At 40.3% G+C, this 14,944-nt stretch overlaps 1 protein-coding gene across 1 annotated transcript in view; it reads left to right on the forward strand.

Annotated features, from left to right (window-relative positions):
* The window catches only part of LOC110484562 (sodium channel protein type 5 subunit alpha), a 214,478-nt gene extending 206,333 nt beyond the window's left edge, over window positions 1-8,145 (forward strand). The window contains exons 24-28 of the mRNA XM_085563330.1: window positions 2,031-2,084; window positions 3,091-3,232; window positions 3,688-3,788; window positions 4,279-4,549; window positions 6,190-8,145. Coding sequence (XP_085419456.1) covers window positions 2,031-2,084; window positions 3,091-3,232; window positions 3,688-3,788; window positions 4,279-4,549; window positions 6,190-7,424 — 1,803 coding nt within the window. The 3' untranslated portion in view covers window positions 7,425-8,145. The remainder of the gene's footprint in view (window positions 1-2,030; window positions 2,085-3,090; window positions 3,233-3,687; window positions 3,789-4,278; window positions 4,550-6,189) is intronic.
* Window positions 8,146-14,944: the final 6,799 nt, after the last annotated feature.

Consider the following 14,944-nt stretch of genomic DNA (forward strand, 5'->3'; position numbering starts at 1 on the left):
AATTGGGAAGGCAGCATTACCTCCAGGACTTAATATAATAATAGAGAGTTCTAAAACCACTGAATGTACCCACCTCAGCCCAACTGCCTGGGTTTCTCTTGGTAACCTCTGGCCAAAATCCTACTGGCATTATCTGGAATTGAATGCCTACACAAATAGGGCAAAATTCAGCTTAAGTGTCAGTCGGATGTAAAAAAATATTGGGTGTGGGTCTTACATACATGCCAGTGTAAATCTGATGAAATGAATAAATCTAAAAATGCCTCATTATCTGCTCACTCTGACTTAGGTCAGGGTAAGTCTGAATAGGTCAGAAGTTGCCAGAGCTCACCTCTAGATGGAAAAATCTCTCCTCCAACCCGTGCTTTCAAAAAAAGCTCAATAGTCTTCTGTTATCCAGTCTCAAGGCAGTTTATTGCAAGTTATCTAAAAGATTTTCTTCTCGGGCTGCTGTGGTTTGCTCACAGCTCAGGCAGAGGCACACACACACCCTGACATCCTCTCTGACTCCGACTGCTTCTTCTCTCCCACCCAGGGCTGCTGCTCTCTTTTATATGGGACATTACGTGTGACATGGTTACAGTTTTCCCCAATGCCTGTTACCTATATTAAATGGTGCTTTTCTGTCTTTTATATGGTACATTACGTGTTACATGATTACAGTTTCCCCCCAATGCCTATTACCTATATTAAATGGTGCTTTTCTGTCTTTTATATGGTACATTACGTGTTACATGGTTACAGTTTTTCCCCAATGCCTATTACCTATATTAAATGGTGCTTTTCTACTCTAAACCAATCCATGAATGCCAACATCACCAAAAACATGGAGGTAAGGAAGAAGAAAGAGGAAGGACAGGACTGGCCCAAATCCCTCCATCCTAAAACATCTGACCCCATGTACAATACCTAAAACCCCCCTGTACAGCACTCAAAAATTCTTCCCTCTACTTTGTGACTACCTCTACTCTAATATCTAAACTTTTGTGACTTCTTGTTCTCCCTGCAAGGTTGGTAAATCATTCCATGGCTCAAACCCAAAATCCCAGCTGTTTCCAGCTGCCTGCCAGGGGCTCAAATGCTTCTGACCTGGGCCTGGAACCTCCAAAAATGTCTGAGGGACATTTTGTGTTCCGACAAGAAGTCAAATGAGAAACAACTCTAGAGAACCCAAATGCAGTCAGTGGGGCTTAGTCCAGAGTCAGACCTAATGCCAGGTGTGCTTGGCATCAGGCTGTGCCTAATAAGAGGCATATATTGAGATCAAAGAGTCATGAGTTTGCTATAGAATAGTAAAAAAAATCCCTTCCCTGTGATTCTCCTAGGAGTGCTGTCACTGCCCTTCTGCGTTGAACTTTCCAATAAGAGACACTGACTTCTGTCACTGACTTCTCACTTCTTCTTTAAACAATTATAAAAAAAAATATTAAAACTACCGACTTCATAATGTTTAATAAAAAGGAAATCTGAACAGTAAAGCAGATTGAGTTTCCAGGGCCAGGCTCACAGCAGGTGTTGATTGCCTTTGCTTCTTTCAAGTCAGCTGTGATTTATGCAGCTCCCTGGGGTTTAATATTGTCGTGATTTGCCCTGGTTGAGAAGAGGGCAGAATCCAAGCTTCAGCAGGAAATGGATGGGATCCATCTCACCTGTGCAAGGCAACATTCTTTAATGTTATGTGCAGCCATATCACTTCATTACTTGAAATTTTTCAGGTCAGAACTTCCAAAGATTTAATTGTTATATTTTCTTTCCTTTTTAAGATCTCTACTAAAAACCTCTCTTTCATCCCTGCAAGTGTAGAAGTCAAAAAACAGAAATGAGAAAATCCAGGATAAAATCATAATGGAATTAATTTAAATATAGACATAAGCATAAACTCAAGGACACATGTTAGATTGCAAGGCAGGCAATGTATTAATTGTGAAGTACATGCTAAACATTGCATTTTGAAAGTTCATCGTAGAGATTATATCATTTCAGGGTGTACTTGTTTAATATGTTTATGTCTTATGTGGGATTTTTTTCAGGCCACATTTAAGGGCTGGATGGATATTATGTATGCAGCAGTGGATTCAAGAGAGGTAAGTCTCTGCAAGGAAATGAATAATTTCCTGTTCCATTGCCTTTTGCAGCACTGATGATGCTTAACAACAAACACAACAAAATAAAATACAAGCAGGGTGCCAGTCCCTGTGTTACTCTGGCTGGGACAGTTGCAGACTCTCATTGTTGGTAGCTGTACTGGAGCAGGATGACCCTGAAATTAAAGTAAATGTGGCCCTTACTCCTACACAACTGATTTATCTATTCCTGCTGCAGAGGTCCCAGCACACAGAGGCACCTCAAGAATTAGGCTGAATCCATCAAAGACCTAAATTGCTTTCTATATTTCTTCTCCTTTCCCTGCTCACTGCCTTATTTTCCAACTTTTGCTGATAACATGTCTTTAAAAGTGCTGGGTTAAGTTGAATTGCCCTGTGAAACAAATATTTAACCCTCCCTACACCTTCACTTTGAGTAAGTGTCTTTTCTGCTGATGGGACAGGAGCTGATGGGGCAAATGTGGGCACTGTTGCCAAACATGGCAGAGGTAACGTGAGGTTATCAGACTCAAGTCACCTCTTTCTCAGATCTTCAGCAATAGATCTGATTCCATTCCACCCCTCACTAAAAAAATTTGCACTTTAAAATGCAGTGTATTTCATTAGGATTCAATTATACTGCAATCATACTTCTGTTTTATTGTAAGTACCATTAGTTCATACAGGCATTAGGATAATCAGAAAATTGATTTTTTCCCCCTTTTGGGTTCAGACTGAGAACATTTGATAGGATTTATTCTGGAGTTGCACTTTTTGGAGCAGTGTGATTGCTGTGACAGTGTTGTGAAGTGTTGCTGGAATAACTGTGGCATTGCAGAAGCCAGTGGTAAACTTCAGAGGAGAGCTGACTGCTCACAGGAGTTACAATATTTTTATCATGTTTCATGACTTTTATTTCCAATGGACAGCTTTGTTTTGACTGCTTCAATATTTTGATGTGTGCAGAGGTGGTGCCATTTTCACACTCTCCCTTTTCCCTTTGCAGTGCGAGGAGCAGCCTGAATGGGAATGTAATTTATACATGTACCTTTACTTTGTGATTTTCATCATCTTCGGGTCTTTCTTCACATTGAACCTCTTCATTGGTGTCATCATTGACAATTTTAACCAACAAAAGAAAAAGATAAGTACTGCATATGCTACACAACATCTTGTGACTGCTGCAGGGACCGAGGCCAGGAACAGGTTTATCAGCAATGGCTTTGCCACAGCAGCCTCGAGATCAGCAGTGCCAGAGCATCTGCAGAAACCATCTTGCAGGACTTCTACAAAGGCACAGCTGTAGCAATCCCTAGTGTCCCTAGAGCATGAATATCCTGAAAATATAGGGTGGGGGACTCTATTCCCCACAGAAGGCAGCAAAGCAGCTCAGGAAGAGGGGATCTCTGGCACAAAATTTGACACGGGGGCACAGAGTGGCCTGATGTCCTCTGTGCAACAACACCACTGTACCTCTGAGCAGTCCAACCTGAGGAAAGCTACATTAAAAGGGAAATTAAATAGGAGAGGATTCATCCTTGAAGGGGGCAGAGGCAAGCTCTCTTCATCAAAAGTAATAGTGTTGTTCTCACCCTATACTTAGGTGGCCAGGACATCTTCATGACAGAAGAACAGAAAAAATATTATAATGCAATGAAAAAGCTGGGATCTAAGAAGCCTCAAAAGCCAATCCCAAGGCCACTGGTAAGAACAGCATAATTCAGTTGAACTTTGTGTAATAGCTGAATGTTTATTTACTAGAATAAGCACCATTCCAACTCCCCAGCATAGGAAAATTTATTGCTCCAGATGAAAGGCATTTAATAATTATATGTTTTGATTTTGGGTGATATTTACAAGTCCAGTGACCTGTGGTACAAAATTCCCTCTTCTGCAGCACTGACCAACACTACAATTTACATGTGCCATTTACATATGCCAGTGGCCACCTGCTTGCACTGAATAAATTCATGGCCACAGTCCAGAGTCTTGTTTACAGTAGTTTCAAAAAGCATTAGGAGCAAATGTATTTGAAAACTACATCAAAAAATATTCATCATCATTTTAAGTTTATGGAGTTCTAATCAGATGCAATATATTGTCTGTTTTTCTCGACATTCTGATCAATCAGGAGACAATTACATCATTTTTACACGGCTCAAATTTCCCAACTAAACCTTTTCCTTTCCCCCAGAACAAATACCAAGGTTTTATTTTCGATGTCGTCTCAAAACAAGCCTTCGATGTCTCCATCATGATTCTCATCTGCCTTAACATGGTTACCATGATGGTGGAAACAGATGACCAAAGTCAAGAAAAAGTGAACATCCTCCACAAAATCAACATGCTTTTTGTTGCCATCTTCACCGGGGAGTGCATCTTCAAAATGCTGGCTCTGCGACACTACTACTTCACCAATGGCTGGAACATATTTGACTTTGTGGTTGTGATTCTGTCCATCGTAGGTAGGTGACCCTGGACCCCAGACTCCAAGGTTAGAAAGGCAGATGTAAAATTAATTGGTAAAGTTGAAGGGTTTGTGCCATAATATATGCTTTCAACTCAGAGAACTGAATTCTACACGCAATTTGAAAATGCAATTATAACTAGCATACAACTGCCTAACAAAAACTGGTTTGATCAGGAAAAGTAGGAGGTTTATCAACCACACTTAACAGGTCCTGGTGATAAAACATGAACAGGCCACCACATACATTTAACACCAGTTCTTCATAAGAGCCAGTGACAGAGAAATAAAAAAGCCACATGAAAGTGGCACACGTGGATTGCTATTACTTTGCTATTTGCTTTTTATTACAAAAGTTTGAAATAGTCCATCAGGGCATGTTTGGGAAGTGCATTGAATCTGACTTTTTTCAGCCTTGTTACTAGAGCTCCACACCCTCATATAGCCAAGGGATGAAACAGAAAGGCGCAGTTTTATTGTTAGCTTGTGCCATTTGCTGTTCTGGAGATGTATTTAGATATTAAAGTACAGGTCAAGTGAATCTGAAATCCAACCAAAAGAGTTTTCACTAAAACTGGAAGTAGCAGCAACTGGAAGATGGTCAACTGATCCAGCGAGCAAAAGGAGCTCAGAAATTCAACACTTCTGAAAAAAAGGTTCCATTTTGAGGGAGGGAATAGGTGAATGAAAAAGTGATGTGTTTGGAAAATACCAGCTGACGCTCCTGCTGCTCTGAACACCCTATAGTGGACTGCAAGACCCCAGTGCAGATCTCTGGTGCTCAGAGACCCACCTGGGCTTTTGGGGGCATTGAACAGCCTGAATTTCACAGGTTTGGGTCACCCAGGGAACGTCACTGCCACACAGCTGTCACCAGAACCTTGAGGTCAGATGCTCTGGATATGCCCAGAGCACACAGTTAACCAGAGCTGCCAGGCTGCTCACAGTGCTGTCAGGTTGTTTCAGTGTCAGAGGCCTTGGGCCGTGCCAATTTTCCTGTGGGAGACAGGAGCTCAGCAGGGCTCAGTGCAGCCAGGGACTTGGCACTACACTTTCTGGACCAAGTGCTCTACTCCTGAAGGAAGAGTTTAGCACAGGGGTGCAAGCTCGTTTCCTTGCTAGCACAGCCTTAGTTCCCTCCCAGCCCATCAGGGAAACTGGAAAAATTTATAAGCAAGAAACCAACCAAATGGATACCCAGTAGAAACCTGCACTGTTCGAGTGGTAGCTCAAAAAGAACAGGCCAAGCACATCAGCATTTCTAAGTCGTTATTTTACAGACAAAATGTTGTCATGTCAGACGCATTCTGTCATCTGCACTCAAGACAAATTTATCAGGTGGGTCATGGCCAAAAAGCTGCATTTATCTGTGTCTTGACTTGATCTTGGTTTCTCATTACCAACAGAAAAGCTTTCCCTTAATAAAACTGCCACTACCATTCTTTGCTTACAGTATCACAAGTTCTTATAGATTAAATGGGCATGAAAAAGCAACAACGCCTTTCCCTTCATTGTGAGCCTTCCACTCTGGGCAGCTTTCCATTTATTTTCTCAATAATCCTGACTGAATGCTTTAAAAGGAAAGCCTGGGATTATTTCCCATGTACTAATTTGCTATCTGTCTCTTTTCTTTTCAAGGCACCGTACTTTCTGACATCATCCAGAAATATTTCTTCTCTCCCACACTCTTCAGAGTCATTCGTTTGGCTCGGATTGGCCGGATCCTGAGACTCATCCGGGGAGCCAAAGGAATTCGAACTCTCCTGTTTGCCTTAATGATGTCCCTTCCTGCTCTGTTCAACATTGGCCTCTTGCTGTTTCTGGTCATGTTCATTTATGCCATTTTTGGCATGGCTAACTTTGCCTATGTGAAGAAGGAGTATGGGATTGATGACATGTTCAACTTCCAAACCTTTGCTAACAGCATGCTCTGTCTCTTCCAAATCACCACATCAGCTGGCTGGGATGGTCTTCTCAACCCTATTTTAAACACTGGACCACCGTATTGCGACCCAAACCTTCCCAACGCAAATGGTTCAAAGGGAGACTGCGGGAGCCCTGCTGTAGGGATTTTATTCTTTGTCACATATATCATTATATCATTTCTCATTGTTGTAAACATGTATATAGCCATTATTTTAGAGAACTTCAGTGTAGCCACTGAGGAAAGTACAGAGCCTCTAAGCGAGGATGATTTTGATATGTTCTATGAAATCTGGGAGAAGTTTGACCCTGAAGCCACTCAGTTTATTGAGTATTCTGCACTTTCAGACTTTGCAGACGCGCTGTCAGAACCTTTGCGCATAGCGAAACCAAACAAAATCAAACTCATAGCGATGGACCTGCCCATGGTCAGCGGAGACAGGATCCATTGCTTGGATATTTTGTTTGCTTTTACAAAAAGGGTGCTAGGAGAATCCGGAGAGATGGATGCCCTCAAAATACAGATGGAAGAGAAGTTCATGGCAGCCAATCCCTCTAAGATCTCCTACGAGCCGATAACAACGACGCTCAGGCGGAAACAAGAAGAGGTCTCCGCCATCGTCATCCAGAGGGCCTACAGGAGACATTTGTTCCGGCGCTCCATGAAGCAGGCGTCCTACTTGTACAGGCACAGAACTTTGGAGAGCAGCATCCTGGAGGACGATGCGCCCGAGAAGGAGGGGCTCATTGCGTTCATGATGAACGAAAACTACGGCAGGCCAATAGACAAATCAGAAACTCTGTCCTCCACCTCTTTCCCTCCATCCTACGACAGCGTCACCAGAGGCACGAGTGAAAACCTCCAGTTGAAGATAACGGACGTGAGCAAAAGCGATGAGGCTATAGATTGTCTTCTCTCACCCGACAAGGATAAAGAATCAATTGTTTAAATGTTTGTTTAGAATGCTTTAAAACATTGTTTACAGAATGTAATGCTGTAACTACACAACAATTGAAGCAGCCTTCTTATTAAAAATTAGTTGCAAAAGAAACAGTGAAGTTTTTACCCTTAACTACAGGAGTCTAATAAGTCATATAACATTTGACCCTGCTCTTTTTGACTTGGCTCAATATTTATATTTATATATGCACAGGAAGATTCTTGGCAGGGTCATAGTTGTTATATCAATGGTGTGAATAAGAATAGGTTAGACTGTAAAACAGTAAACACAGTGTATATCTATCCACAGATAAAGCCTGGCTGTATACATTCATTTAAGGTCTTACTCATATTAGTGTGTTTACTTATGGCAATGTATGACCTTACATTCTAAAAAGAAAAAAAAAAATCACAGCTGCTGTAGCAAAATGTAACACTTACTGTATATGTTGTGAATGGTCTTTCATAAATTTATTATATTTGATATTTTTTTACTTAAAAAGAAAAAGAAGTCTCTTTTTCCATGGAGATTAATGATCCTTACACTCTTCATGATGAACTCTGAGTCAAGGTAATAGAAACTTGTGGGATCCCCATCACTTGAAGAGGAAAGCTGTTGTAAATTGAAGTATCAAATTAGCAACATTTAAACTGTTGATTATACTAAGTCCTCACTCTCGGGACTTACAACTGCACATCAGCAGAAACACACACACACACACACACACACACACACACACACACAAAAAAAAACCAAACAAACAAACAAAAAAAAAACATAGAAGCAAATGATGTCAAAATAATGAGGAAAATGGCTTGTTCTATCTTTCAGGAAACTAGACAATAATGGATTCTGTTTGTAAACCTGTTAATAAAAGCACTAATTTTTTAGTATGTTTCAAGAATCTGCTTTGAAATCCGCAATCAAACTCGCCATAGAAGTAGCGCATCACGTTTGTGTGTAGTGATCCAAAGCACCATCTAGGCTGGCAGAATTTCTGTTAAGGTAGTGGGATAGGTTACATTTTCCCCAGGAACACTGAGCTAAGCAGCCTTATTTGGAACTCAAAAAAAAAAAAAAAATAATAATAATAGTAATAAATCAATGCCAACTGGGCCATGCAGAACGGCTGTGACAGTGTGATCAAGAAGGTGGGAGGGGAATTACCTCTGGATCTGTACACAAATTTTGAGGGTTTGAATCCTTTTTACTCAAGGTCCATCTTTCATTTTCTCAGATAGTACAGTTAGATTTCTGGGGAAGGACAAGAAATACAGGAACTGATTAAAAAAAAATCTAAAAGATAATAGTTATATCCTCATTCCTGTAGGCAAAGTAATATTTACAGTTTATGTGTCCTTCAGCTTCAGGCCAAAGAAATGACAGTACGGTGAAAGGTGGATGTGTGGCTGTAGAAAAGTATTAGAGGTTTTTACACGCTAACATAGGTTATTATTTATTATCTTTCAGCCTCGATAGAATGTGAGAAATTATTTATGGAATATAGAGACATGTCCATCATTACAGACAAGTTCTTTCTTTTTCACCTTCAGACTGATTGTACTTGGGTTTGGTTGGACTTCATGGAAAATCTTGAGATTTCTGTAATGAGCCATTGCACTTTAAAGGAAGAGTAATTGTGCTTTTTCACCTTGGAGAAGCAAAGATATCAAGAATGTATTTAAGGTGTATTGTCATTAACATTTAGTTACATCCCAGGTTTTGAAGGAGTCAAAAAACCACATGGGGTTGGCAACAAGAATTAAAGCAACATGTTACAGTCAAGTTTATCTATGGCCATTGTTATCTGTCCTCTAAACAAGTCAGAATATTATGACAACAAGTCAAAGGGATGACAATGTATCTGTGTAAATATGGGCTAATATATTCTCTCCATTCATTGAGAGGTGTCTCAGGCATTCACTTGAGAGTGGTCTATCGGTTAATTCAGAGGATTTGCCATCAGGATTCCTGGGGTCTATTCCTGATTCTTACTACATGATTTTTAGGCAAATAATTTAACCTATCTGTGCCTCAGTTTACCCATCTGTAAAATGGGAATAATAATACTTACCTACCTCACAGGGGTGTTGTAAGACTTTCTGATTGCAAAGTGCTATAAGGGAATGAACCATACTATATAAGTATTATTATAATCATGCTCTCTTGCCCTTTTAACCCCATGTCTATGGTGTATAACATAGGGCTGTTCCTCTGGGCATTTTGTTGCCTTTAAATCTTGTATGTAATTAGATTCTAACTTAAGGGGACTACTCATTGTTCCTTGAAGTAAAAACATTCTTTATTCCTTCCCCCCTCCCAACCCCTCACCTCCCCCAAAAACTCAGAATTGCTCAAGGCTTCTCAAATTAGAGAAACTTTATATTCCCTGTGTATTTATGCTGTAATGTTATTCTGACTGTACATATCACCCAGAAAGAGTATGCGATTTTTATATTTATATGCATATATATATATACACACACATACGTATATCTATACATATATATGTATCTTGTGAGTTTATAGAGTGGCTGACACTCGGAGGACACGACTTACTGATTAAAATGTTTTCTCCTCAATGGGATTTATCGATCATTAGCAACAAACTGCTGCCTATAATGAAACTGTTTAATTAGAAAATAGTACATTCATTACTTGCTGAACAAGCATTTATTGGCTGACAAGTAGCAAAATTATTTTCCTTTCAAAGCTTTCGGATTTAAAAAAAAATAGGGAAAAATACTAAGGAAAAGGAGCATTTCTCATGCGATTTCTTTTCATGTATGATGCAAACTGTCTGAAACCCAAGGAAAACGCCAGCCTGCACTCATAAATGAGTTGTTGGTTATGCTGCTTTAACAATATTTAATTATTTGCAACTTATATTGGAAAATATTCAACAGCTGTTTTTATTAAGAGTCAGGCCCAGTAATGAATGGAATGTAAAGAGACAATTAGCTGGTCACTGATTTTATTAGAAAAGAGCCCTTCCTTTGGTCATTTCACCCTTGAGTTGAACATTTTAGTGTCATTGCTGTGAGACCCTATAGTACTGATGCAATTACAAATGGTTCTTTTACCCAAAACCTTTGAAAAAAAAAAAAAAAGTAATGCAAAAAAAATCTGAAAGAGGGTCTTAACTCTAGATGTTTACAGTGCAACTTTCTAAAACTGAATTGTAAATTGCTTTCAAAAACCTTTGTAACTGGAAGGTCGGTTTTCTATTGGGTTTTCTATTGCTCTGTGGTGTGTTTCTTTAGGGAAGAGGGAATGGTATCTTTGTATGGTATGCAGAACTCCCCTCAAAAATGTCAAACAACCTCACTTGTAGATCTTTGTTACTGGAGATGCTGATCCGAATCGAGCCATGACACAACCTCCCAGTGCAGTGATTTAGTTTAAGACACAAACTCAATAGTTGGCCCACACTGTCTATAAGCATGGTGAGTGCTACCATTTTCTTTTCTGTTGATTTGCTCAATAAAAGCTACCACATGAATCACTCAAGCTACAAAAAGAGCAAGGAAAATATCAGCCAATATCATAGGACATATTAAGCTGTTTGTACCTGGAAAAATTCAAGTTTATTATGTTTCTTTATTAAATAAATAAGGATAACAAATACTTTCTCTGCTTTTTTTTTTTTATATTATTACGTTGTCAACATTTTGTTATTATTTCTCTGACACTTTTCTACATATTTGTTTGGGAAATGCATTGTGACTTTTGTTTGGAGGCTTGTTGATGAAAACCCCTCCAGTTCATCTTACATTGGAAGGCAACCTACAGAGCATTAAAGGCTTGATCCAAAGCTTCTTGAAATCAGTGGAGAATTTCTGGCTACATCAGATGAATCCAAAACAGATTTGAAAGTCTCTCTTCAAACAGAATCATGTGAAGGATGAACCCAGAACTGATATTTCAACCCATCCTGCCCAGAAGAATTAGCTGGAGGAGGAAAACTAGTTTGAACTGCAATGAAAAAAATTCAGTCAGACCTTTGAAATAGTTTAACAAAAATGAGTTTATAATTATTTTTTATATTAACCTTGGGCAGTCTGACTTGTGGAGAAGAGGGTTCTTTTAATAAGTATTTGCTAAAATATGTCATACAATAATTTGACTTCTGAGTCAATGTGTATAGAATGAATCTGTTTGAAATTCAGGAAGATATTTTTGGTTTGGAAGGAGCACTTTGCTGAAATGAGAATTCTCTATGGAAACTGTCAAGTTAGTTAAGGAAATTCCTGGTTAAAATTTGTAGTCAAAATTCCCATGTAGAGGAAATTCAGTGTCATGATCCACACTAGGAAGATTTTCACATCCAGATTTTTACTATAATTGCCTAACTTCTATAGATGTATTCCCATCACTGTTCTAGGGGCTGATTTGGGTTACAGAACTTTCCTGATTTTCATGCAGGTCTTGGGAAAGTTTCTGAAGGGTTTCAGATTTTTTAATTTTCAGGATGAATTTCAAAAAACCCAAAATTTGCCAATTGGATTTCTTGTTCTCCAGCCCTAGCATGGAACTTGGAGGACTGTCTCCTCAGAAAATGTGGATTTTTATACTTGTTTTTTAAAACATGGAATCATTTGGATTGGAATGAGCCTAAAACATTACCGAGTTTCAAATCCGCCCTGCCATGGGCAGGGACACCTTCCACTGGACCAGTGGCTCCAAGCCCAGTCCAACCTGATCTTGAACTCTTCTAGGATAGGGCAGCAGTAACTTCTCTGGAAAACCTGCTCTGGTGTCTCACCACCCTCACAATGAATAATTTCTTCCTAATATCCAATTTAAATCTCTTATAGCTACTGTTCTGTAGCTTAACTACATTAATAAGTAAAATAAAGTTGATTTTACAAAGCAGCACATCTATTAAATCAAGCCTAGGTGCAGTCCATGAAGTTGGAGTCAGGGCTTGAAATGTCTAGATTAATTCTGACAGTTTTTTCTTTAGTGGTTTATGTTCCTCTTTACTTTTGATGCAATTTGTCTTATTAAATATCAAGACCCCTTTTGAAAAAAGTCAGTGTTAAGAGAGAGAGTTAACAGCAGCACAGGCAACCCAGTAAATTTTCTTAGGAAAAGTCACATATTAGTAATTTGCTTGAGGTTGAAAGAGGCTTTTTGAAGTCAGAAAACATTGCTGTTGGAAGGGGAGAAATAAAGAATAAATGCTCCGCAGTGCAAAGCCTCAGCTGGGCTCTAAGTGACACCCATGCAGGATGGCAGTGTTGTGTTTCTGGCACCAGGAATGCATTTTCCTGCTGTGTGCCAGGGGTGTGGAGAGTGGAGCAGGACTGGATTTATAACTGGAGAAAACAGAGAGGAGCACAGCACGCGGACAGAAAGCGCCGGACGCCCGCGGAGCGGCTGCTCCTTCGTGTCAATTCTCCCACCAAGCCGTGAAAGACCGTCCATGCCGGGCGAAGAACAAACATGGAAATCCTTCTGAGTGTTTACATATTGCAAAGAAATAGCAGCCGTGTCAAAGGGAAAGCATGTGAAAGCAAATAGTCCTCGGGGAATAGCTATTGGCAGCCAGCAGAAAAATGCTTCGCCGTCAAACGTCACCGATAACCCCGCGAGGGCTGGAGGTGTTGGGCTGCAGCACAGGCCTGGGTTTGTCAGCACCTCCGCCTGAGCTATTTTAGCCAGCTGACAAACAGGGCTCTGGGCAGCTCCTGGCCCACGTGCCTTTGCCATGGCAAACTTTCTGAGACTGCTGCTGATGTTGTTTTTTTCTCTGGAATTTCATTGCTTGTGAGTCCCGGCCGGGCTCAGAGCATTAGAGGTGTTTTTTCCCTAGAAAATCACTGCAGTCCTAGAAACCTCTAAGCAGTGTTCAAACATCAGCAGAGTGGCTTAAATAATGAGATTTTAATTCAAAAGTATTGTCTCTTCTTCTTTCTTTTCTCATTATTATTATTGCTACTATCATTATTTTTAAAACCCCAAAATTTCACATTTATATGATTGGGTCATATTTTCAAGCTTTTTGGCTTTTATGTTAGTAAAATAAATTGGCTTCAAGAGAAAAAAACAAAAGACACAGACAGGTATGATAAAACTATGCATTGGTTCCAAAAGAAGTATAAAGGTCACTTGAACCTACCTCTACTTTAGACCTCTGTGGCTTCTGTAGAATCTCAGTTTCTCTAAAGCTAAAGGGAATTTAGTATTTCCCATAGGGAAGCCAGGTTTTTAACACTTTTTTTTTTCATCTAGATAGACATTCCCAGTTGCACAAGTTTGTCTTAATTTTGTTTCAAATCTTGCAGACCAAGCAAAAATGAAATAATTTTCATTTTCAGCTCAGGGACAAGCTATGTTCATTGTAGGAATTGCTACAGAGGATACAAACCTGGAGTGAAGGGGTCAGTGCAATATGGGACAGTTCAACCCTTGGAGACATAGACTCATTGAATCTTGGAAGAGTTTGGGTTTGAAAGGACCTTTAAAAGCCATCCAATCCCACTGCCCTGCAGTGAGCAGGGACACCTTCCTCTAGACCAGATTGCTCAGAGCCCCGTTCAATCTGCCCTTGAACACTTCCAAGGAGAGGGCAGCCACAGCTCCTCTTGTTCCAGTGCCTCACCACCCCCATTGTAAATAATTTATTCCCTATACTAGTCTGAATCTCCTATCTTTTCATTTAGAACCATTACCTCTTGTCTTATCCCAACAGAACTCCCCTAAAACATTTATCCCCATCTTCCTTATAGGTTTCCTTTAAGTCATAAAAAAAGCCATCCCTTGCAGCCACAGCCATGCTAAACCTTAAATAGGAGAGGGCATCACCTCCCCCTGTCCTTGCCTTACCCCACAGGTCAGACAAGGCAGAGAAAGAGCCAGTGGCAGCTTCAATCAAATTCCTGTCTCTTACTACAGGAGTGGGGACTGAAGGGATGCTCTGGGGCTTGGCTGGGTTTGTTGGAGTCTGGATTTGCTGGAAAATCTTTGCTGGAGGAAGAAGAGAAGGTTCTCCCTGTGAGGAAGTGGGATGCTGTGGTTTTTGAGGGTGGGCTGCTCTGGATGTTGCAGGAGGAGCTTTGTAGCTGTGCCAAGAGCTCCAGCAGTGCTGTGCTGCACGTGTGCAGGGTCTTCTCTAAAGCCTGTGGTTGCAATGGGGTAAAGATGGTTGCAATGGGGTAAAGATAATTGAAATGGTGTAAAGATAGCTGTTTCTCCTGTGCAGTAGGAGTTTCTTACCCAGCAGGGAAGATACCAGCCCTCAAAGAGGGCAGGTGCCTCTCAGGACCTACCTGGCTACTCGTACAACAATAACAGTCACAGGGTCCTTCACCTCTGCCTGTGTCTCTGCCTTGGCCTATTTCAGTCTGGTTTGGTTGAGGGATGGAAGTCTCAGAGATAAATGAATTCCTACATGTTTTGCAAAAATAATCAACTGAGGAGTATGTGAAAATCTGGCAAGCAGGAAAGGTTGTAAAAAGAGGTCAGGTCTTAAGGAAAGATAAAACATTTTCACACAGAGACACAGGTAGGTCATATAAATACCT

The sequence above is a fragment of the Lonchura striata genome, chromosome 2 (genome assembly GCF_050655825.1).
Source record: "Lonchura striata isolate lonStrDom1 chromosome 2, ASM5065582v1, whole genome shotgun sequence".
In the NCBI taxonomy this organism is placed as follows: domain Eukaryota; kingdom Metazoa; phylum Chordata; class Aves; order Passeriformes; family Estrildidae; genus Lonchura; species Lonchura striata.